We start from the raw sequence: 25618 nt of genomic DNA on the forward strand, positions 1-25618 counted from the left end.
TACAATGAGATGGAGAAGGCTCCTAGGCATGGAGATGCAAACATACCCACACAGAGAAAAACACCAGCCAGAAATACCACAGGGTGCTGATGGTGGGCGAAGTCAAGAGAGCACATTAAGCCAGCTCCCTGACAATAGCTGGGGTTAAATCATGAACTGCAAATGTCTCTAAAAGAAAAAAAACAAAGAGAGGCCATCAGAGATTAATTCATAAAAATCACACGTAGAATGAGAAAAATAGAAGGCAAAGCCACATGTGGTTAGAAAGCTCCTGATTGCATTTTAAAGGATTCTTGCCTAGATTATAAGAAATTAAAACCATAAGAAAATTATAAGTGAGGATTTTACTGTTACTGGATATTTGGAGTAAGTGACAATGGACCAACAATTATTAAGCAACTAGAATGCATAAGGCAACATGCTGAGAACGCTGAAAGTTACAGATAAATTTGTAACCTCAAAGAGCTTGTAGTATTTTATGGAGATAATCGTAAACACTGTATTTTTGTTTATTGAGTAGATGATTGAAAAAATTACACAACCATAGTACTATTAAATTTCAGAGAAAGGAGAAAAGGCTGTTCAATGTAAAGAAAAAAAGACTTTTTTGTGTGTATTTATTGAGCAGGACCTTGAAAGATAGGTCTAATTTGGACAGGTAAGAAGTAGAGAAAAGCATTGCTGGCAAGAGCAACAGAATGCAGTATAAATACACATCACATATTCAAAGGAACAAGCATTATGCAAAGGGAAATACAGGAATTTGGGACGATGAATGAAAGATGAGTTTGGGAAGCAGACCAGATGTTGGAGAGCCAGGTTAAACAGTTTTAACTACTTTTTAGATTCACTAAAGATTTTTGAATGTTTAAGAAAATAAAAAAGTACTATAAGGTTTTTATTATGTTCTATTAGTATTAAAGAAGAAAAGGTGTTTTTTTGTTTTAAACTTTCAGTGCTAGAAACAGCCTGGTAGCTCAGATTCATTCCACTGGACAAACAGCGCTACTCAGTTCTCGTACCTCTTAAACTTCTGCCATTTGTAGTGGGTAGGACAAAAAAGAGAAAGTTCTTCAAGAATAGAATTTCCTGAGAATTTCTTAATAATAATGAAACGTCATCCATGGTATTTATTAGCTTCAGTTATTTTAGTGCACAGGTACACAAGTCATGATTATCAGCTCTAAGTGGAAAGCAACGCTGTAAGTTTTAAACACTGAAAGGAATCTCAAAATTTAAAAACATTAAGCCTTTTTTAAAATATCTTTAGAGGTAATATAAAGTAGTACCAATTTTTGTTTTTTACATAAGATATCACCTCTTCGTTTAAGAAAGAAACATTCCTCAAAACCCATCCCTCCGTAGAAAACTTGCTTTCTTAATTTACATGAAAAAAGCTATAATTAGCAGCCCCCAAGCAATCAACCATTAAAAATAAAACCTCAAAAACTACTTCCCCCAATAAAGCAAACACCTCCATAAAATGAGAGATGAAAGTAGATACAGAAAGACTTAGGGGAGATACTATAAAATAACAAGATACAGCAAAATAACAAAATGAAATGAAACATCAGTAGATATAGCTCAAGAAAGAAACGTAAGGAGAAAAGAAAACCATAACAGAGGGAGTGCTTCAAGATGGCAGAGGAGTAAGACGTGGAGATCACCTTCCTCCCCACAAATACATCAAAAATACATCTACAGGTGGAACAACTCCTACAGAACACCTGTTGAATGCTAGCAGAAGACCTCAGACTTCCAAAAAAGGTCTTGGTGCTCCTGCCTGGTGTCAGGCCTGAGCCTGTGAGGTGGGAGAGCTGAGTTCAGGACACTGGACCACCAGAGACCTCCAGGCCCCACATAATATCAATCGGCGAGAGCTCTCCCAGAGATCTCCGTCTCAACGCTAAGACCCAGCTCCACTCAACGGCTAGCAAGCTCCAGTGCTGGACACCCCATGCCAAACAACTAGCAAGACAGGAACACAACCCCACCCATTAGCAGAGAGGCTGCCTAAAACCATACTAACTTCACAGACACCCCAAAACACACCACCAGATGCAGCCGTGCCCACCAAAAAGACGAGATCCAGCCCCACCCACCAGAACACAGGCACCGGTCCCCTCTACCAGGAAGCCTACACAAGCCCCTGAACCAACCTTACCCACTGGGGGCAGACACCAAAAACAACGGGAACTACGAACCTGTAGCCTGCAAAAAGGAGACCCCCAAACACAGTAAGTTAAGCAAAATGAGAACACAGAGAAACACACAGCAGATGAAGGAGCAAGGCAAAAACCCACCAGACCAGACAAATGAAGAGGAAATAGGCAGCCAGCTGAAAAATAATTCAGAGTAATGATAGTAAAGATGATCCAAAATCTTGCAAACAGAATGGAGAAACTACAAGAAACATTTAACAAGGACCCAGAAGAACTAAAGAGCAAACAAACAATGATGAACAACACAATAAATGAAATTAAAAATTCTCTAGAAGGAATCAATAGCAGAATAAATGAGGCAAAAGAACGGATAAGTGACCTGGAAGATAAAATATTGGAAATAACTACCGCAAAGCAGAATAAAGAAAAAAGAATGAAAACAATTGAGGACAGTCTCAGAGATCTCTGGGACAACATTAAACATACCAACATTCGAATTATAGGAGTCCCAGAAGAAGAAGAGATAAAGAAAGGGTCTGAGAAAATATTTGAAGAGATTATAGTTGAAAACTTCCCTAACATGGGAAAGGAAATAGTCAATCAACTCCAGGAACCACGGAGAGTCCCATACAGAATAAATCCAAGGAGAAACATGCCAAGACACGTATTAATCAAACTATCAAAAATTAAATACAAAGAAAAAATATTAAAAGCAGCAAGGGAAAAGCAACAAATAACATACAAGGGAATCCCCATAAGGTTAAGAGCTGATCTTTCAGCAGAAACTACAAGCCAGAAGGGAGTGGCAAGACATATTTAAAGTGATAAAAGGGAAAAACCTAAAACCAAGATTACTCTACTCAGCAAGGATCTCACTGAGATTCAACAGAGAAATTAAAACCTTTACAGACAAGCAAAAGCTAAGAGAATTCAGCACCACCAAACCAGCTTTACAACAAATGCTAAAGGAACTTCTCTAGGCAGGAAACACAAGAGAAGGAAAAGACCTACAATAACAAACCCAAAACAATTAAGAAAATGGTAATAGGAACATGTATATTGATAATTACCTTAAATGTAAATGGATTAAATGCTCCAACCAAAGGACATAGCCTGGCTGAATGGATACAAAAACAAGACCCGTATATATGCTGTCTACAAGAGACCCACTTCAGACCTAGGGACATATACAGACTGAAAGTGAGGGGATGGAAAAAGATATTCCATGCAAATGGAAATCAAAAGAAAGCTGGAGTAGCAATTCTCATATCAGACAAAACAGACTTTAAAATAAAGACTATTACAAGAGACAAAGAAGGACACTACATAATGATCAAGGGATCAAATCAAGAAGATATAACAATTGGAAATATTTACACACCCAACGTAGGAGCATTTGCCTCAAACCTTAAGGCAAATGCTAACAGCCATAAAAGGGGAAATTGACAGTAACACAATAATACTTGAAGACTTTAACACCCCACTTTCACCAACGGACAGATCATCCAAAATGAAAATAAATAAGGAAACACAAGCTTTAAATGACACATTAAACAAGATGGACTTAATTGATATTTATAGGACATTCCATCCAAAAACAACAGAATACACTTTCTTCTCAAGTGCTCATGGAACATTCTCCAGGATAGATCATATCTTGGGACACAAATCAAGCCTTGGTAAATTTAAGGAAATTGAAATCGTATCAAGCATCTTTTCTAACCACAACGCTATTAGACTAGATATCAATTACAGGAAAATATGTGTAAAAACTACAAACACATGGAGGCTAAACAATACGCTACTAAATAACCAAGAGATCACTGAAGAAATCAAAGAGGAAATCAAAAAATACCTAGAAACAAATGACAGTGAAAACATGATGACCCAAAACCTACAGAATGCAGCAAAAGCAGTTCTAAGAGGGAAGTTTATAGCAATACAATCCTACCTCAAGAAACAAGAAACATCTCAAATAAACAACCTAACCTTACACCTAAAGCAATTAGAGAAAGAAGAACAAAAAACCCCCAAAGTTAGCAGAAGGAAAGAAATCATAAAGATCAGATCAGAAATAAATGAAAGAGAAATGAAACGATAGCAAAGATCAATAAAACTAAAAGCTGGTTCTTTGAGAAGATAAACAAAATTGATAAACCATTAGCCAGACTCATCAAGAAAAAAAGGGACAAGACTCAAATCAACAGAATTAGAAATGAAAAAGGAGAAGTAACAACTGACACTGCAGAAATACAAAGGATCATGAGAGATTACTACAAGCAACCACATGCCAATAAAGTGGACAACCTGGAAGAAATGGACAAATTCTTAGAAAAGCACAACCTTCCAAGACTGAACCAGGAAGAAATAGAAAATATAAACAGATCAATCACAAGCACTGAAATTGAAACTGTGATTCAAAATCTTCCAACAAACAAAAGCCCAGGACCAGATGGCCTCACAGGCTAATTCTATCAAACATTTAGAGAAGAGCTAACACCTATTCTTCTCAACCTCTTCCAAAAGATAGCAGAGGGAGGAACACTCCCAAACTCATTCTATGAGGCCACCATTACCCTGATACCAAAACCAGACAAAGATGTCACAAAAAACGAAAACTACAGGCCAGTATCACTGATGAACATAGATGCAAAAATCCTCAACAAAATACTAGCAAACAGAATCCAACAGCACATTAAAAGGATCATACACCATGATCAAGTGGGGTTTATCCCAGGAATGCAAGGATTCTTCAATATACGCAAATCAATCACTGTGATACACCATATAAACAAATTGAAGGATAAAAACCATACAATCATCTCAATAGATGCAGACAAAGCTTTCAACAAAATTCAACACCGATTTATGATAAAAATGCTCTAGAAAGTAGGCCTAGAGAGAACTTACCTCAACAGAATAAAGGCCATATTTGACAAACCCACAGCCAACATCATTCTCAGTGGTGAAAAACTGAAACCATTTCCACTAAGATCAGGAAGAAGACAAGGTTGCCCACTCTCACCACTGTTACTCAACATAGTTTTGGAAGCTCGTGCAGCTCAATATCAAAAAAAAAACAACCTAATCCAACAATGGGCAGAAGACCTAAAGACATTTCTCCAAAGAAGATATACAGATTACCAACAAACACATGAAAGGATGTTCAACATCACTAATCATTAGAGACATGAAAATCAAAACTACAATGAGGTATCACCTCACACCAGTCAGAATGGCCATCATCAAAAAATCTACAAACAATAAATGTGGGAGACCGTGTGGAGAAAAGGGAACCCTCTTGCACTGTTGGTGGGAATGTAAATTGATACAGCCACTATGGAGAACAGTATGGAGGTTCCTTAAAAAACTAAAAATAGAACTACCGTATGACCCAGCAATCCCACTACTGGGCATATACCCTGAGAAAACCATAATTCAAAAAGAGACATGTACCACAATGTTCACTGTAGCACTATTTACAATAGTCAGGACACAGAAGCAACCTAAGTGTCCATCAACAGATGAATGGTTAAAGAAGATGTGGCACATATATACAATGGAATATTACTCAGCCATAAAAAGAAACAAAACTGAGTTATTTGTAGTGAGGTGGATGGACCTAGAGTCTGTCATACAGAGTGAAGTAAGTCAGAAAGAGAAAAACAAATATCGTATGCAAACACATATATATGGAATCTAAAAAAAAAATGGTTCTGATGAACATAGGGGCAGGACAGGAATAAAGATGCAGACGTAGAGAATGGATTGAGGACACAGGGAGGGAGAACGGTAAGCTGGGATGAAGTGAGAGAGTAGCATGGACATATATACACTACCAAATGTAAAATAGATAGCTAGTGGGAAGCAGCCACATAGCACAGGGAGATCAGCTCGGTGCTTTGTGACCACCTAGAGGGGTGGGATATGGAGGGTGGGAGGGAGACGCAAGAGGGAGGGGATATGGGAATACATGTATATGTATAGCTGATTCACTTTGTTATACAGCAGAAACTAACACAACATTGTAAAGCAATTATACTCCAGTGAAGATATTTTTTTAAAAACCCATAACAACAACAACAAAAAAGCCACATTGGACACAGCGCAAAGGAGAACAGGCACTGCTGAAATTATACTGAGAAACACGGTGAACAATTTGAGCAAAAGAAATAGAAATTAAACAATTTAAAAGGACTTCCAACAAAAGCACAATCAGCATTTTCAAAGAAAAAGAATGTGATTCAAAGATGTTAATGTTTGGACTTCCCTGGTGGCACAGTGGTTAAGAATCCTACTGCCAATGCAGGGGACACAGCTTCGAGCCCTGGTCTGGGAAGATCCCACAGGCCGCGGAGCAACTAAGCCCACGAGCCACAACTACTGAGCCTGCACGCCACAAATAAAAAATAATTTATTTTTGGCTACGTTGGGTCTTCATTGCTGCGCACGGGCTTTCTCTAGTTTCGGTGAGCAGTGGCTACTCTTTGCTGTGGTGTGCGGGCTTTTCCTTGCAGTGGCTTCGCTTGTTGCGGAGCAAGGCCTCTAGGCGCTCAGGCTTCAGCAGTTGTGGCTCGTGGGCTTAGTTTCTTTGCAGCATGTAGGATCTTCCCAGACCAGGGCTCGAACCCGTGTCCCCTCCATTGGCAGGTGGATTCCTAACCACTGTGTCACCAGGGAAGCCCCTAAATTAATTAATTTTTTTTAAATGTTAATGTTCAATCTATTATATGTTTTTATTCAAGGACAATGCCTCAGATAAACATTGTTGGACATGGAAGACACCAGGGAATATAGTTCTTATGATCCCTACCTAGAGGATAGACTTCAGCTTAGCAGAAACTATAGCACAAAGCCTGGAGGTGAGCTTTGAATCCATTTAACTACAGAACTAAGATTTTTTTTAAAAGGTTATGATAGCAGAACAGTTTATGAATATTACAAATACTGACAATATACGTATTTTTTTAAAAACCACGTTGCTTTTATTCATGAAAAAATCGCTAAAAGTAAACACCACCAGAGCAGTTAGGCAACAATTCACAAACTTTATAAACATATCTCATTTACTTCTTGTAAAGCCCTCAGATTTAATGAATGATACTCCAGTGTTTCCATCAAGTTACAAGATGAAATGATTCTTTGATGCCTTATGCCTCAAGTCTGTCTTTCTGGAAGGTTTGTTTTGGGTGTTTAGCTGGTTTTATTGTTGTGGTTGGTTGGTTTGTCTTATAAAATGAAGGTGTGATACGAGCAAGTATCACAAGCCTTCTGAAAGAGGCTACTCTTGGTCTTAGAAGTTTCTTTGGGAAGAATCTGGCAATCTAAGAATTGAAAATTGTGAAAACTTCTTTCATCATTCAAACCACAGCTGACTCTGGTCTTATTGGAAGTCTCCTTCTCTGGCTGCCTTTTTATAGTGGTCTTCATGTATCAGCTTTCTTCTGAGTAACTGCGAACCTGGGAATGAACTCCATTCACACTGGTCGATTAAGTCAAAGCTATTCAAGCGTCTCACACAGTGTCTAACCTTAGAAACATTATGTAATTTGCATCATCACTAACAGCCCCAGCAGCTGCTCTTCTTTTCCTTATTCTTTCTTTTTTTTTTTTTTTGGCCACGCCGCACAGCATGCAGGATCTTAGTTCCCCGACCAGGGATCGAACCCGTGCCCCCTGCAGTGGAAGCGCAGAGTCTTAACCACTGGACTGCCAGGGAAATCCTTCTTTTCCTTATTCTTGAAAATTATTTGTACCACTGAAACAGAGACATGTGGAAGTTAGACATCTCTGTTTCTCTGGCCAACTTCAATTTACACTCAGAGGAAATATTTTTCTCTCTTTTGGTGTCACAACTTCATTTAATTCTTATCATGCATCATTTATTCTGGTTTAGGGATTGTGGTGCTATAAATAATAATACAAATGAGACTTTAAGCAGGGCATGTTCAGTTAGCTAAAATGCCTTGTTTGGCTGTTTACTGTAGTAGTCTCTAAACTGTTTTGATCGCAATCCTGGGAAGTACAAGATTTGTGGGCATATGAATATATTTATGTATAGATTATACGGACATGTGCCACAATATGAATATGTTATGTTCATTATAAAATATAATACAGAAATTTCTAAGGAATTAAAGGTAAAAATATTTTATTCATTAATGGCAAATAACTTTTTGCCATCAGTAGAAATTATTAATAACATCTAACAAGAACAGTGTGATTTCACGTACTTTATCATTTCTGAACATCTCGGTTGAATCCTTTGTGATTGAGCAATTTCAATTTCAGTTTGTTTTACTATTTGGTCTTAACGGCTGTCAGAGATAACCTCACAAAGGTATGTAGATCTAAATGGGAAAAGGGCATCATGACACCGAATCCCTGTTTTTAATTCCATCCTCTGATAACGAAAAAGCTTAAGGGGTTTTTTTTTTTAAATTATTTTGTTGGTATTGTTAATTGAAATTCAGCTAATAAATATCCATCTCTCCTGATACCAATTAGTTGCTCTTGAAAACTTATCAAAGCTATTGAATTTGTATACTTTTAAAAATTGTGCTCTCAAACCACTGAAACTTTTTTTTTTTTTGAATTTTTAAATTTATTTATTTATTTATTTTTGACTGTGTTGGGTCTTCGTTTCTGTGCAAGGGCTTTCTCCAGTTGCGGCGAGCGGGGTCCACTCTTCATCACGGTGCATGGGCCTCTCACTGTTGCGGCCTCTCCCGTTGCAGAGCACAGGCTCCAGACGCACAGGCTCAGTAGTTGTGGCTCACGGACCTAGCCGCTCCGCGGCATGTGGGATCTTCCCAGAACGGGGCACGAACCCGTGTCCCCTGTATTGGCAGGCAGACTCCCAACCACTGCGCCACCAGGGAAGCCCCTTGAATTTTTAAAAATGTTTTATACATATACTACACAGTTAGGCTTACCCATAACCTTTTTTTTTTTTTTTTTAATCCCCAACCTGAAATAGTCTGGGAATTGTTTGTTTCTTTTTTTTTTTTTTTAACATCTTTATTGGAGTATAATTGCTTTACAATGGTGTGTTAGTTTCTGCTTTATAACAAAGTGAGTCAGTTATACATATACATATGTTCCCATATCTCTTCCCTCTTGCGTCTCCCTCCCTCCCTCCCACCCTCCCTATCCCACCCCTCTAGGTGGTCACAGAGCACCGAGCTGATCTCCCTGTGCTATGCAGCTGCTTCCCACTAGCTATCTATTTTACGTTTGGTAGTGTATATATGTCCATGCTACTCTCTCACTTTGTCACAGCTTACCCTTCCCCCTCCCCATATTCTCAAGTCCATTCTCTAGTAGGTCTGTGTCTTTATTCCCGTCTTGCCCCTAGGTTCTTCATGACCATTTTCTTTTTTTTTTTTTTCTTAAACCACTGAACGACTTTTCTCACCAGATTAGAACATTCCATTTTTAACTTATTAAACATGCAGGTATGAAGGTTTCAATAGGTGTACACATTTTTTAAAACAGAATCACATTTCCAAATATCTATTTTCAGAAATGTTCTCCCAATAATGTAGGTTTCTTTTGAGAAGCAGTTACTTTTCCACTCACTGTTAAAAGACTGCTTCTACCTTGAACGGCTATATTTAAGTGGATTTTTCAAAATTACACATGTGGTACAAGGGAGCATCTCCTGAAACCACTTAACACAAAACGGTCAGCAAATTTGGACACTTGTCCTTTTTTTTTTTTTTTAATTTATTTAATTTATTTATTTTTGGCTGCATTAGGTCTTCATTGCTGTGCACGGGCTTTCTCTAGTTGCGGTGAGTGGGGGCTACTCTTCGTTGCGGTGCACAGGCTTCTCATTGCGGTGGCTTCTCCTGTTGTGGAGCACAGGCTCTAAGCACGCCGGCTTCAGTAGTTGCGGTGCGCAGGCTCAGTAGTTGTGGCTCGTGGGCTCTAGAGCACAGGCTCAGTAGTTGTGGCGCACGGGCTTAGTTGCTCCGCGGCATGTGGGATCTTCCCAGACCAGGGCTCGAATCCGTGTCCCCTGCATTGGCAGGCAGATTCTTAATCACTGTGCCACCAGGGAAGACCGACACGTGTCTTTTTGTAAAAGTAAAATGAAGTAATTCTTTTTGTGAAAAACCACCACCATGTGGTAGAAATACATTGACTTCCATTACTCTTCTCATCACAAAGTGTACACGAGGATGCTACTATATTTTAAAGGTCTTGATGTTCTGGAATCACCTAAGTAATAACTGTCCTCGGGCACTTTGTCTGCGCCTGGCTTGAACTCCTTCGCTCTTCAATAGCTTGCTCAATAATCTGCTTGCAAATGATGCAGCAAAAGAATTTCATATATGTCACTGTTAACGACAGTGAGTGCAGATCCTTATTTCAAATAACCTGCTTGATAATTTCTACTGAGCAGGGCTGGCTTCCGGTCAGATTTCATGAAATTACTTTTATCCACATGGGAACACCTGCCAGATGTCCCCCAATATCTGTTCTCTCCTTCTTCCCCAGTATCAGAAACTCCATTTGAGTGCACATGACTGCCCAAAGCAGGGACTACATTTTCCAGACCCACCTCCCCCTTGTAGCTATTCGTGGCCTTGGAACGAAGCTTTGGTCACTGGGATGTAGGAAGAAATAATGGATAGCCTTAAAAGGAGGGGCATATCTTCTGCTCCCTTTCGGCCTACCTAGCTGGAATTCGGGTGTGATGGCTCAAACCTTGGGAGCCACCTTGAAGCAAGAGGGAGAAGCCAGATGCTGAGGCAGCCAAACAACAGGAGGGGAGGAATCTGGGTCCTTCACAGCTGTGTTGCCATCAAATCAGCCCTGGACTCTCCTGTGTTTATTGCTCTCTGTTTTGAGCTTTGTTGTTTTGGGTTTTCTGGCTCTTACTGCTGTACGAAACCCTAATTAACACACCTGGTAACAGGGTTGATGAGGAACTCATGTTAGCAGTCAGAGAAGAGGCAACTCTGCAATTTTCTCTGCAAGCATGTGCTTACACTATTCTTACTATTTTCAATCTGCAGTTTCCTAATGGAAACTGCTTTTAAGCCACTTGCCCATTTTGTCAGAAATAGTTTATAAAGACAACATAATATAATCTTTAAATCTACTTTATCAGGTGTGTGTGAACTGCAACATGGGTCTATAACTTTGAAAACAAACGAAGGAGGGGCCAGCACTGATCAACCCAACTCTACTCTCCAGACAACTCAAGGACCATTTGTAACCCATGTCTGATGAAATACAGACCATGGGAGAACACCAGCATCCATGTTAAATATTAATAAAGCTTCGGGGGGTTTTTTGGTCAATACATAAATATACAAAGAAGTTCTACTTTCTTTCTGCTCCTCTCCACCCCTACTAACAAATGATTTTTCCACCTTCCTAGTATGCAAGCACTCCACCCACTTTAGAGCCCACTGTCAAGGTGTGGATGGACGAATAGCTAACTATAAAATTCTCTCCTGGATCATGACAATATGCTGTGAGATGAAAATGTTCACTAGTGAAAAATAAGCATAAATGAGTGTTCTCCATAAAACTGAAAACTTGTAAAAGCAAATGGTAAATCAAGGGGTGGGTATACATAAAGATTTTGGCACCTTACCTGAATACCTCGAGAATAATCCTTTCCGATAACTTGGGAGCCACCTGCTTAAATGCTTTTTTGAAATCTTCCAGAGTTAAATATCCACGATCTATTTGAAAGCAGAATACATAACATTCATACACTTCTATCAGCCCCATGAACTGCTATTTCAGCCATAACATATGAGTGAGACTTTAATCTATTACTAGGAGAAAAGCAGTAATTTATAATTGATTTTACATATAAGGTAATCTGAGATTGTCTGTCTCATTGGAAGAATTTGAGAATCTAGTAATACTCTCCCTCAGTACAGTCCCAGATGCTCATGAAGGTCTCTTCCAGCCCCATCATTTGCCGATTCCCTGAGTCCCAGGGAAAGGACTAAGGGACAGACACTGCAACAATGGCATTAGGCTTCAAGTCTTTGTGAATTGCCAAAATAATTCATTCTTCAAAATTCACATTTTTTTTCTTGCTTGGTATTAGAACTATATTATTATTTAGAGGAAAACCATTACAGAAACCAAAATACTGAACCTGGACTCCACAAGTCTTTCAACCCTGTGTTCTGTGGGGAGGGGGTCTGAAGCTACTCCTCTGGGCCACCCCAGCATGGGAAAACAATTCCTCCAATTATGTGTGGGTCAAAGGAGGAGTCGGAAAAAAAGGCCTCATGGTCTCCCAAACTTCCATAAGTAGCTCTTCAGCTATATCTCCGCATGGCCAGCCCTTCTGTTGTCCCCATTACATTGCAGGCAAATCATAAGTATTGTACAATTATATAACTGTAGATATTATTTCACCCATCGTAAATGTCAAGAATTTAAGATTGTGATGGAGAAAAAAAATGTACACCAACATCTAAGGTAATAGCTAATGAATATAATAAAATAACCTTCCAAGTATATTATTTTAGTTACTGAGTATATGTTCCCATTCACAGTTCCTTGATAGCCATTTTTTATATCAAAACACTTTAAAGATACTTACAGTGCCTGTCAAAAGCTGTGAAGATGTGTCTTATTTCATTCCAATATAGTTGAGCTTCCTTCTTTTTCCTTACAATGTCTAAAAACTCCTTAAGTAATATCCCTAAAAGTTGGAAAAAACCAATTTACTGTCTTTCTCTTTAAGAAGGAAACAAAACATAAATGGAAAATGATACTACCACAAACAAATGTTATCTTAATTTTGGTGAGTAGTATTTATTCATAAAGATCTCTAAAGTCGAAAAGACATTTTCTTAAAAAGCTAAGTAGACTCCACATTAGCAATCGACGGCAGAAAGGGTAGACACTTTCGGAGCTCACTGAGCTCTTCCCGGGGATAAAAGATGATGACCTCGAAAAAGTATGACACTCTTCTCTCTGACAGATCTAACAGACAGGCCCGAAACTACTTATAAAATAAGGTCTCATAATTTTCTTTCCTTATGCGTCTTTGATCCCTTTTTTCCTAGCCAGATGTCATTACGACAGGTTTTTTTCCAGCTGGGAGATCAGGGCGAAGAAGTAGTTTCTCAAAAGTCAATACCAATTGCATACCGCAGATAAAAGTGGAGAGAACATTCCATAAACAATAGCGTTGGCACTGTCCCCAGCCTTAGGTACGCCCCATGACTGTTCTGCAGCCTCAGGCTCTGCTTCCTGTGATTCTCATAATAAAAGAGCCCAGCGTGATCATATGAGATTGGATACTGTGCTTACAATGTCTATTAAAATGAATTCTAATGTGATCTTTGTAGTAGGTTTAAAGAGTGCAGCCAAGAATTTAAACATTCTAGTGAACTGAGCCCTAAATATATGAAAAGAGCAGTTCGTTTTTATATGTCAGGATTTCCATTTAAAAATGTATCACTGTTTTAAAAATAGCCCCAGGGCTTCCCTGGTGGCACAGTGGTTGAGAGTCTGCCTGCCAATGCAGGGGACACGGGTTCGAGCCCTGGTCTGGGAAGATCCCACATGCCGCGGAGCAACTGGGCCCGTGAGCCACAATTACTGAGCCTGCGCGTCTGGAGCCTGTGCTCCGCAACAAGAGAGGCCGCGATAGTGAGAGGCCCGCGCACCGCAATGAAGAGTGGCCCCCGCTTGCCGCAATTAGAGAAAGCCCTTGCACAGAAACGAAGACCCAACACAGCCATAAATAAATAAATAAATAAATAAATAATCTTAAAAAAAAAAACTGCAAAGTTGTTAAAAAAAAAAAAAAAAGCCCCAAATCACACAATAACCACGTGCTAATTTTTAAGAACTTGCACCCTTTCCAAAAGGGAATATTTTGGTGAGGTATACTGAACTATACACATTTCCCGAAATAGTTCCAATGGTTTTTTAAAAAGTAGAAAATAGTATTCTTAATTTTCCACAGTTTTCTTATTTGTCGTTAAAGATTTAGAAATTTAAAAAGTCCATCTATCTTTATGTATTTAAACGATTCTCTTACAACTCTTTAGGACCCACTGGGTGCCAGGCACTGCATTAAGCTCTGGGAATAGAGGGGAAAAGAGAACACATACGATTCCAGTGCCAAGGGAGCCACTGGTCTAGTGACGGAGACGGTGATGATACAGGTTCAATTACAAACGTACACATAATTACAAACTGTGGCGTGTGCAACAAGGGGAAAACAGGAGGGTATAAAACACGTCACAGAAATCCTCCTGTAGAGCAGACTCTGGTGAAGGAGAGATCTCACAGAGGAGGTAATATTTAGGCTAAGCCCTAAATGATGAGAAGATACCAACTGGCTAAAGGTGGGAAGAAGAGCATTCCAGGCCGTGGAAAGAGCATGTGCCAAGGCCATGGGGTGGGAAGTGGGAGAAGTGAAAACAGGCCACAGTGGCTCGAATGCGGTGAAGACGGCGTTGGTGAGGTGGGCAGGGGCCCGAACGCACAGCCCCTCGTGGGCCACAGGAAATAATTTGATTTTTATTTCAGTTGCAATAGGAAGTCAATAAAGTTGGAACTGAGAAGTGACATGATCTGATCTAGATTTTGGAAAGATCTCTCTGGCTATTGTTTTGAAAAAGGACTGGGGAGAAAGCAAAATATAAAAAAGGAGACTCGTTAGGATCCTACTGGCAAGAGATGTGGTCACGAGGGTGCGGGCAGTGCAAACGGAGGGCAGTGGAAGGTTCCAGACATACTGCAGAAAAGATGGAGGGCTAGACGTGGTGCATGAGAAAGAAGATGTCAAGAATAAGCCCTAGGTTCTGGCTTGAGTACTAGGTGGTTTGAGGAGTCATTTAAAGAGATGAGAAAGACGAGGGGAAGCAGGATGGGGGCGGTGCTGAGATGGAGTTGCAATTTGGAGATGTTAGCTGTTTGATGCTTTGGAGACAACCAAGAGCAAAAGTCAAGAAAGCAGCAACAGGCATATCTCCTGGCACCTTCCAGAGTGCTTGGCATGTGCTCAATAAATACACATTGTACGGAATTAGCGTCTGGAGCATTTTCCCCCATGGCAGTGGAGGATGTGGAGCGATGCAGCTCCGTTCTCATCGGGTCCCATGGTAACTATTTGGCCACACGTCTGCCTGAGACACACCGAGGGAAAGGATTGTCTGCTGTCAAATTTTATCCACAGTGTTTAGTAAGATACCTGCTTGTAGGAGGCGTTCCTCACATGTTTGTTGAATAAGTAAATAAAAGCATAGGAAGACGTTATTTCTAGTTTTCAGCAAAAAGCATTAAAATGTGTTTTAAATGCTCTTATAACTCTGTAAATTAATGCCAAAAAGTAGGTCCCTATTTATTCACATAGCCAGCAAAATCGTCATTTTAGAAACCCCAATTTCTTAATACCTATGATACAGTAAAAAAACAAACAAAATTCAGAGGAAAAGGAAATGCATGCATAATATTTGCTCTTCATTTAATTGCATCTGATTTCAGGAAACGATAAGAAAAGAAGCACAGTTCCGTGGTTCAATGTGTCATTCAGATTCACAAGAAAACAAAAAGTGCATGAGTGGTGAATGATATATTTTAAACCACATATTCAGAAAACTCATCCGTATTTGGGGCTATAAAGTAGTCAGGTCTTTATTTCATAATCTTGGGGGATAAAAAGCACATGTTCTTTAGTGTTTCCTAGGAGAAAATATATGTGGATTTCAACTATATGTTTATTACCACTTAAAAAGAAGAAACCATCTAATAATACAAATAACTCTAGTTATGTAATCAAGTTCATTCACACTATTTTCCCACAGGCTCGTATACCTTATTTTTTATTTTTTTATTTATTTATTTTTTTTTTTTTACCTTATTTTTTAAAGTCAATATCAAACCACATAAACATATCTCACTGCCCCATCCCCATCCTCTTGTCTTAATCTTCGATGGCAACACATACAAATGCATTCAATACCATGCAAGTCCCTTTTCTAAAAAGGATAGAGAAGTTTCCATTCAGCTGAGCTCTCATGTTGTAGTAGTATGATCACTTTCCAAAGCCAAGGCATAAAGGTTTGCTATTCCTACAGCTCTGTAATGCAAACACATTAATGTAATTTTATATGTTTTACTGCTGTTTAAATGGCCTAGAAATAGAGTTCCTACTACTAGCTCCACCTGCTGTCACCATATTCAAACCTAAAATTACCACTTCACAAAGACTTTCCATAATTCTACTGCCACCACATTTCATACCCAATGAGAAATGCATTACCTGTGTCCACCCCTGGAGTGAAAGTATGTTCAGAACATTCTAATTCCAAATACGAGGCTGGGTCTTCTCTGTAAACTGTTCTAGTAATGAAAGTTACCTAAACACACTTTGCTGTAGCTACACGTTGGGATCACCACAGGAACCACGCAGACCTATGTGTTTATCTGTGTTCGTTATTAATCTACAGAAGGTGTTCAGAAACTGCCCGGGTAGCTGGACTCTACCAGTAGTTTTCTTACTTTGTTTTAGCTGTAGGAAAGGTTCTTCTTTCTAAATCAGGAACGCCCAGTGTGTAGAGATGAAGGCAAAGCTATTCGGTTTGGAGTGAGGTGGGCTCCTCACCGTTCCCTCTCCAGCAGCGCCTCTAGAAGTGCCCCCCACAGGACACAGGACTGAGGATCATGCCTCAAAGGCCATTGGGGCCAACGATCTTTACGGAATCCTTCCAGACTCTGCAAGTCTGTGCATTTTCCATATCACGGAAAGCACTCCCTTCCATTTTATAAACTACTCTTGGCAAAATGGACTCTTCATGTTCTATAATGAATATATATACTTTTTACTTTCCAATCTACTTAATACATGTGATACAGGTATATCATATAGAGAAGTCTTATCTTTTCCCCCTTTTTTGTTTTTAAGCAATTTCCTAGGAAGGTAATCATCTTTCACCACAGGGGTGGATATATTCAAAAAGTCCAACAAAACTATATAAATTTTTCCTTGAAAGTTGTTTTCTTTTGTTTTGTTTTGTGGCTCACAGTTCTAAGCTTTAGGGTCAGTGCGTAGAGAGAAATCCTCTTGAAAATGTAGTCATCTAGTTTCTGGCTATCGCAGTGAGCTTAAATTAGAAACTGCAATAAACCTGGGAGAATGAAGGAGAAAATAATAAAAATGCCAAGTTTTTTAGACTGGAAGTCTGGTCCTGGATTTAGTAGAAAAGAGAGGGCTCACAGTCATTGGGCCATCTATTAATTTTTCCAGGGATTGAAAATGCCTAAAAATGAGGGCTTAAAAGGATTAAGTGGCCTTTTAAAAGGTATAATGCAAGCCTTTTCTAGTTTGAGAAATAAAATTCAGATTATGACTTTTGGAGACCATGCAGGGAAAAAAAAAAAAAGGATAGAATGTGTTTGCATAAAAAGATTGTAAGGACAGAAGGGCTTTCGTGGCATCAAGAGCAGTGAGTTGTCACAGTAAGATGGGTAAGTAAATTCAGAGGGCTAATATTTTCTTCCAGCTACACGCATAAGAGTAGGGGCAGGAAGAGAAAAGAATCCACCTTAATGGAAGAAAGCAAGTTTTACTCTATCATTGGGAGGGAAATGAGGAAGAGTAAAAACAGGTTACAGCAGAATAGAGAAATCTGAACCAACGAAACCTTATTCCTACCAAACGTGGACGGGAATCGTTATCTTTTTTTATGATGCACATCTGCTGCTCATAACCCTTCAAAGGTTCCTCAGCGTTAGCAGTGCAAAGCGCCGATCCCTTATTCTGGAGTTTAAAGTTTCACTCTTCCTTCCAGGTAAACTGGTCCTTAAATCTCCCCCTCTCCAACTCCCAGCTTCCGTCAGGGCTGCTCGCTGCGGGTCAGCTGGCTTGCAGCGCACCGCACTCCCTGCGGCAGTGGGAGAAGAAAGCACCACTCCGTGGGGGGCCGGGGGTTCCCTTTCCGGCAGGACTTGATACCAACACAGGGACAGCTGAGGAGCACTTTGGGCCTGCAAATCTGAAAGGGGGACCAGCAAGAGGGCGCGCTGTAAAACGGGGGGCAGGGATCTGAGAGAAGAGGGTGAGACGCTTGGGGGTAGGGGGTCTGTAGGAGAAACCCCACAGGGCTAGCATGCAGAAAGAGCCCCTACGGAGGAGGAGAAAGTGCGGACCTGTGATGGAGGGTGAGTGATAAAGCCCCTCCTCTGGACCATGAACAGACACCTCAGCAAAGTCTCCAGGACATGACAGGCAACGTTTGCACGGGCGTGGACCGCGCGGGGAAGTCTAAATTGGCACGGAGCTCTGCATCCACGCTGGCACCAGCAGAGCCCAGGGAGCACCAGGAGCCGGAGGACAAGCTCACAGCTGGCATCTGCCTTCATTCATTCGCCCTGTTCTCCTCTTTGCTTCTCCACCTTTTGCAAACCCCACCCAGCCTTCCACATCCGGCTCTGGCCCACACCTCGGGCAGGAAGGGAGTGCCGCTCCCTTCGAAACTCTTAGAGGTTTTCTTCTCTATTGTGTTCGTGTGACATCTGGCCATCACAGAAGTGACGATACTTCTTTCATCTTCCCTATCACATATGACATTCTTAAAAAGTGTCTTTAGGTCAGTGTCTCCTAATTCTTTTTTACCCCTACAAGAAAACTTACTCATCATCTTTAAATGGGGAATTAAAATACATTAATTGAGAAGGGAATATCTGTGGGTGATACCACAAAATGGTCCTATGATTTCAAGATAAGTATAATGTGTATGTGTTTCCTGATGATAGAAATGAAGAGGTCAACTGAAATCTGAAGTCAAACAGCAGCCTGCTACACCTGCTATACCGTGGCCTCAGTTCCTTAGGTAGGAGCCCAAAACAACAAAATATACACAAAACAAATACAAAAAATGTGTTTACAATATAACTTAAAAGACTAGAAAACAGACATTTAAATTTAGGAAAAGAATACTTTTATAGTCAACTATCCGGCTCAAAACAACTCAGCCAAGATAGCAATAAATAAAAGCCATTAACCTCATCATTCACAAATTATTTTCCAATTAAACTGACCCTGGATAGCATGACTGAGTCAAACAGTCTATCATCACCACTGTAATGAATCAATCTCTTGATTTTTCCATTGTTTAAAGTTGCAGGTTAAAAGTAAGCTCCTGGAAAGCTTTTTTTTTTCTAAGTATGAAAGTAAAATATGTTCAGTGTGTTGAAAGGGCAACAATATAAAAAAACAGAAAGAAAGGGGAGAAAAAAGCATGATCTAATCACCCAGTGGAAACAAAATTCTGATATACTTTGTTCTGGTTTTTTCCCTCAAGCATATTTTATATAGCTCTGGGATAAAAACACGCAGACAGCTGTGTGAGAATGCAGTGGGGCGATGTGCATTGGGCAGATTAAGCAAAAGTCTTATAAATCTTAGCTGTTGTTATTCATATAAAATGCTCTACGATTTATCCCACAATGAAGTCAAACCATCTGAGATCACACATGGTCTTGCCCTTCATAGAACTGCCCAGACACGTTTGGCATTAAACCACTGGCCTATGCTGAAGAAAGTACAAGAAACGGCCTTACAGACTTCATTCACTACTGTATTTATTGAACAGTTTGTGGACGTCAGTGTCCACTTATTAGTCTCTCCTCCATGAGACATCGTGCGGGAAACATCCCACATCGGGGAAAACTATGTCTCTCTGGAAAAGGAGTTTCTGTGGTGTGGGTGCTGACATCTGCACTTGGTTGTGATTCCCTATTTGATCTGGACACTCAGTAGCTCGGAACCAAATTTGACATCAACCTCTAGCGGCTGCACAGAACCTTGTGATTTGTCTTTTGTGTACTGACCCACTCCTGATTTCAACTCATTCATTAAGTTCCCAGGACAATGAAGACTGGCCTCAGCTCCATCAATATGATCCATGACACTATTAACCTCAAGGGAAGGGTTTATCAAATGGTTGAGAGGGTAAGCTTGGAGATTACACGACTGTGGTCTGCTACTTACTAGCTAGCTGGGCCACCCTGCACAGATTACTTAACCTCTCTAAGCTTCAGGATTGTTTTAACTTATAAAATGGGACAAACCTAACATAGAGTTGTATTAAATTTAACAATCCATGCATAATACTCATCACAGAGTCTGCACATGGTAAACACTCAAGGAATCAAAGCTATAATTATTATCTATAATAATAATAAATACTGTAACACATGTAAAAGTATCTTATAAACCAATAAAGAACCATCAAATGCCAGGATTAAGATTTTTTATTCCTCTCTGGAGCTCAGTTTCCTCATTTTAAAAAAGGAAATATATGACTGTTTTCTAGGCTCTTCTAGTTGCAAACTTCTTTCATTTTCTATAGTTAGAGGAGATATGAAATGTTCTATACCCTTAGAGAACAGAAATAAAACCCTCTAAAATTAGGTAGCAATAGTGTGTATTGGAACCAATGCCAACACTGATCTGCTGCTTCCTTAAACAAGTGGCTTGATTTTTTTTTTTTCTCCCATTAATATAATTCCTTGTTCCTGGTGCCTAAACAGTTTTTGCTGATACTCAAGTGCTTGTTAAGTTACAGGCATTAAAAATGTCATTAACGGGCTTCCCTGGTGGCGCAGTGGTTGAGAATCTGCCTGCTAATGCAGGGGACACGGGTTCGAGCCCTGGTCTGGGAAGATCCCACATGCCACGGAGCAGCTGGGCCCGTGAGCCACAACTACTGAGCCTGCGCGTCTGGAGCCTGTGCCCCGCAACAAGAGAGGCCACGATAGTGAGAGGCCCGCGCACCGCGATGAAGAGCGGTCCCCGCACCGCGATGAAGAGTGGCCCCCACTTGCCGTAACCAGAGAAAGCCCTCGCATGAACCGAAGACCCAACACAGCCAAAAAAAAAAAAAAAAAAAAAAAAAAAAAAAAATGTCATTAACACCTTTTTGCTACTCATTCTGGCTGCCCTCAAATTCTCCCAGTGTGACTTTCCCTGAGACATCCTACTCTTCTAATGGCTTTGTCTTAACTTTTCACTCTTTTTAATTTTCACAAGGAACCTCTACAGAAACGACCCACCTTTTAGAGAGACCTTGGGAAGCAGGGTCTGGGCATCCAGGTTTAGGTACTGTATGAAATGTGTGCATCGTCAGGGCTCTGCCCTGTCAGGCTCAATCCAGGATGTGAGTCTGGACCTTCCCCCAGGAAGCTGGGCAGCAAATGGGCTCTGTGTGGAGGGTCCTTTGGGGTTGCATGCTGGAGATGTGGCACAACCTTGTCTGGATGTAAGAAGAGCTACACCTAGTGGGAGAATTCCCAAGTCACAGCTACTCAGAAGAACTTTGGGAAGTTGATTACCTGAATAAATAGCTCCCAGAAAGCCAAGGCCAACCTTTCAGTTCTTCAAGATCAAAACATTAAGGAGAGAGATAATATATTTGGTAAAATAATCTGTGTATAAACTCTCTTCCTGTAAGAAAAATAACATGTAAATGTGACTCATGTCACTGAAAGGGAGAAAAGAAGGAGCTGGTCTGAAATTGGTTCACTACTAACAGTCCTAATGAAAAAATTTTATGTTAGCAGCATTCAGAGTTCAGCAGTGACTTCTTGCTAAGATGGCTATTTTACTCTTTCCCTGGGATGTCTGTGGTCTTGAGTCTCCCCTTTCAAGGGGACATGAATTGAAGCTAAGTCTACTCCTTTAATCATGAAGAAAGTGATGCTTTGAGAAAGTTAATCTGCTGTTGATATCAGGACCAGAAGAGGAAGGGAAAAGCCTGGAAGCTTGTAGACTAAGGAAACCCCTTTCACAGTAATTTTGGAGCAAGGTACTAAGCACCTACACTTTGATCTCGTTCCTCCAACCCAATCTTCCCTTGAATTTCTCAGATGACTAATTTACTTTGTAACCTTTTGAAATATACTTAAAAATTAAGTATTAGGAAAAGATGCTGTGACAGGAAGCATCCTAATGATCTGATGGGGAAGTGGATGTGAGAGTACCTATAATATCCCTGATATTAAATGCAAGGGACGTGCATACGGGAGCAGGTCCTGGAGCACATCACCAAAGTCGGAAAGCCCTCATAGGGAAGCCTACTTTCAGCATCAAAAACTCCAGTTCTGAAGCAATCCTTAGACTATTATGAATTCGAGAAAATGTCCCATAATAAGGCAGTCTTCCTTATACATAAGAGAACTCAGGTGTGAGATAGGCCACATGAAGGGAATGTAGAGAACCTCGTTCAAAACCTAAAGCTTTAATGTACATCAGAACTAATATTAAAAGGAAGCTCCATGACTGCAAAAATGTGAGAACTGTTTCTTCAGGAAGTCCAAATCCAAGCATTAGAGAACTCAGGAAAGAGAGGAAATGTTTCATGAAATTTACAAAACATCTCCAGCCTCAAGTCAACCCTCTCTCAAACATCAGAAAAAAAGAAAAAGCAGGGGAGGAAACTAACAACGGCATACTTGGAAGATCCTTTTGCCACAGACCAGTCCTCACTTTATATCAGAGCACTCACACTCAAGAGAAACCTTTAGAATGTAATGAAGGTGGGAAAACCTTCTGCCAGAATTTACCCTTCAATGTACATCAAGTGACCCATAGAGAAACCATACGAATGTAACACATGCGTGTAAATCATATCTTACTAAATGTGATATAATACACATGGGGGGAAAACTCAGGATATTGAATGTGGAAGGTTTTTTCGGAAGTCAACCTTTACATCAGAGAACTCACTACACCTGTAAAGAACGTGGGTAACCTTTCTTCCAGAATAACACCTGTCGGTACATCAAAGAACTGGTTAAGGAAAGAAAACCTTCCGTGTGAAGTCAAATCCCTAATTCAGAACCAAAGAACACACATAAGGGAGAAAATCTCCGGGAATAATGAATTTGAGAGTGCTTTTGGCAAACTACACGTATTTATGTAGAAACGCTACATAAACAAGAGCAGCGTAAGACATGCATCCAGACAGAATCACTCACTGACTCTCAGGGGACTCCTAAAGGAGAGAAACCCTAACAATGCAAAAAATGCAGGAAATCCTTCTGCCAGAAGACAGAAATCTTTATAGACTGGAATATTCACATAGAAACCCAGAGAAAATATGTAAGGAAGGCTTCACCAAGAAGTTGCAACCTAAACTGAACAGCAAAGAAACAACATTTGAATACTTTGAAAGTGTGAAAATTTTTAACATGAAATTTAAAGCCTGGGGAAATTCCATCAAGTTAGGGAGTTATGTCAAAAACACCTTCTCCTAGCAATAATATTGTTTGAAAAGTCATGTTTAATATGTGATACCAAACCTGTATCCAAAAAATAATCTAGTAAACTCTTCTGTAAACCCAAAATTTATACATAAAAAGATTTTTAAAAAGAAAAAAGTCAAGCCAGTCTAAAGGACACAGGAGCCAGCTCAAGGAGGCACTCAATGGCCAAATCTGTGGTAAGTGGAGCACTAAAATAACTAAGTATAGTAATGAATTATAAATCATTAAAAACATACAAATTTATGAGTCCATACTGATAAAAGAGAGATGGACTGATCAATCAAGAAGACGGGAAGTCTCTTGCTTATAGTAAAAATGCCAAGGGCTAACTGAAAGAGGCACTGGGATCATAAAATCATTACTTTGCAATCATACAGCAAAAACTGGATCAGACAAGAATCACAAATGGATACCAAATCCAGGCGGAAATTGTGATGAGAAGCAGAATATCTGCAACGTCGAACGTGTCTCTCCACAGGCTGCTGATTAGTTGCAAGGGAAGAAAATATAAAGAGAAATAATACAATGGAGAAATCCGACAACGTCTTGACCGGTGATAAAATTAGTATCTACGAGAGACAGACAGACATCGTGTGCCTCCAGATGTGGCGCCCTGAGAGGGACATATCACCCAAATGGGATTCTGGCTGAGGGTGCTTAACCTCAACCTACTTACAGAGAAACGCCATGCAAACACAAGATGAGGGCTGTTCCTAAAAAAAGGAAACCATGAGGGGTGGGCTATTTCCTCAAAAATAACAATGTTGGGGCTTCCCTGGTGGCGCAGTGGTTGAGAATCTGCCTGCTAATGCAGGGGACACGGGTTCGAGCCCTGGTCTGGGAAGATCCCACATGCCACGGAGCAGCTGGGCCCGTGAGCCACAATTGCTGAGCCTGCGCGTCTGGAGCCTGTGCCCCGCGACGGGAGGGGCCGCGATAGAGAAAGGCCCGCGCACCGCGATGAAGAGCGGTCCCCGCACCGCGATGAAGAGTGGCCCCCGCTTGCCGCAACTGGAGAAAGCCCTCGCACGAACCGAAGACCCAACACAGCCAAAAATAAAATAAATAAAAAAAAAAAAAAAAAAAAAAAAAAAATAACAATGTTGTAAAAAGGCAAAAAAAAAAAAAAAAAAAAGTCTATAGAAATATCCCAGATTAAAAGAGGCTAAAGAGACATGATACCAAGGACTAATTCCTGTATTAAATGAGGAAAGATGCTAATAAGGACATAATTAGATCAAGTGACAACATTGCAATATAGATGGTAAAGCAGATAAAGACAAGTGTCAATATAAACTTATGATGGGTGTGCTGTGGTTATGAACAGCTCAGCGACAGGATGGAGAAGAGGCAGAAAGTGCAGAAGAGAAGGTAGATGGGGTAAAATATGAACAGTAAGTGAATCTGGCTAAAGGGTATACAGCTATTCTCTGTACTATTTTTATTTTGCAACTTTCCGTAAGCCTTAAATTACATCCCCCCAAAAAGTAATTTTTGAAAAGCCAATTCAGCATGCTCTGGACCCTATCTCCTCAAACAATAGGTAGTTATCTCTCTGTCTCATTTGCCTCTTCCCTCTTCACTAGATCATTCTGCTAAGCTTAGAAACATCTTCTTTGTGTTCCAAAAAAAAGCAAACAAAAGCAAAGCAAACAGCTCTTGATCCACAGCTACTGGACCCACTGAAAGACTTATCTACTCACATTGTCACTTTGCCACTTTCCCTTTATCTTCAAACCACTGCAGCCTGGCCTCTGCTCCCATCACGTAATGACACTGCTCTTCCTAAAATCACCTGACACCCCCGGGTTGCCAGCTCCACGGATCCTCTTCAGTTCTTTTGCTACTTAACCTTTCAACAGCATTGGACACTGTTGACCAAACCTCTTCCTTGGAATAGTCACTTCTCTTGGCTTTTGATCAAATACTCTTGATTTTCCTCTGGCCCCTCTGCCCCTCCTAAGCCTCCTTTGCCGTCTCTTCATCCCCTACTTGACTTTTAATGGTTATAGTTCCTACGGGTCTCAGTCTCTCCCTCAAGGGGTCTCATCCACTCCCATGGCTTCAAAACCATCCAAACGCTGATGACTCTCAAACTTATTTCTGTGGTCCAGATCTTTCCTCTGAATTCCATACTCATACAGCTCAACTGCCTTGACATCATTGACCGAAACCTCTCAAACTCA

General features: G+C 40.3%; 1 protein-coding gene across 34 annotated transcripts in view; it reads right to left on the minus strand.

The window, feature by feature from the left end:
* Positions 1 to 25618, minus strand: part of LOC130707593 (EF-hand calcium-binding domain-containing protein 11-like) — a 215245-nt gene that overhangs the window by 184849 nt on the left and 4778 nt on the right. For 23 of the 34 annotated variants that reach the window (XR_009007494.1, XR_009007492.1, XR_009007486.1 and 20 more), the window contains exons 4-5: positions 12748 to 12849; positions 11776 to 11866 (exon numbers count right to left, since the gene is read on the minus strand). The exons of 3 other annotated variants lie outside the window; for them this stretch is intronic. Coding sequence is in view for 22 of the 31 variants with exons in the window: in XM_057542835.1 (XP_057398818.1) it covers positions 11776 to 11866; positions 12748 to 12849 (193 nt within the window). In the remaining 9 variants the exon portion in view is untranslated. Of the gene's footprint in view, positions 1 to 134; positions 169 to 7178; positions 7921 to 8783; positions 9049 to 9335; positions 10186 to 10244; positions 10508 to 11050; positions 11079 to 11771; positions 11867 to 12747; positions 12850 to 25618 lie in introns of those variants that run through there. 8 more of the 34 variants (XM_057542838.1, XM_057542836.1, XM_057542819.1 and 5 more) reach the window with 8 other exon arrangements.

This window comes from Balaenoptera acutorostrata, chromosome 3 (genome assembly GCF_949987535.1).
Source record: "Balaenoptera acutorostrata chromosome 3, mBalAcu1.1, whole genome shotgun sequence".
NCBI classification, from domain to species: domain Eukaryota; kingdom Metazoa; phylum Chordata; class Mammalia; order Artiodactyla; family Balaenopteridae; genus Balaenoptera; species Balaenoptera acutorostrata.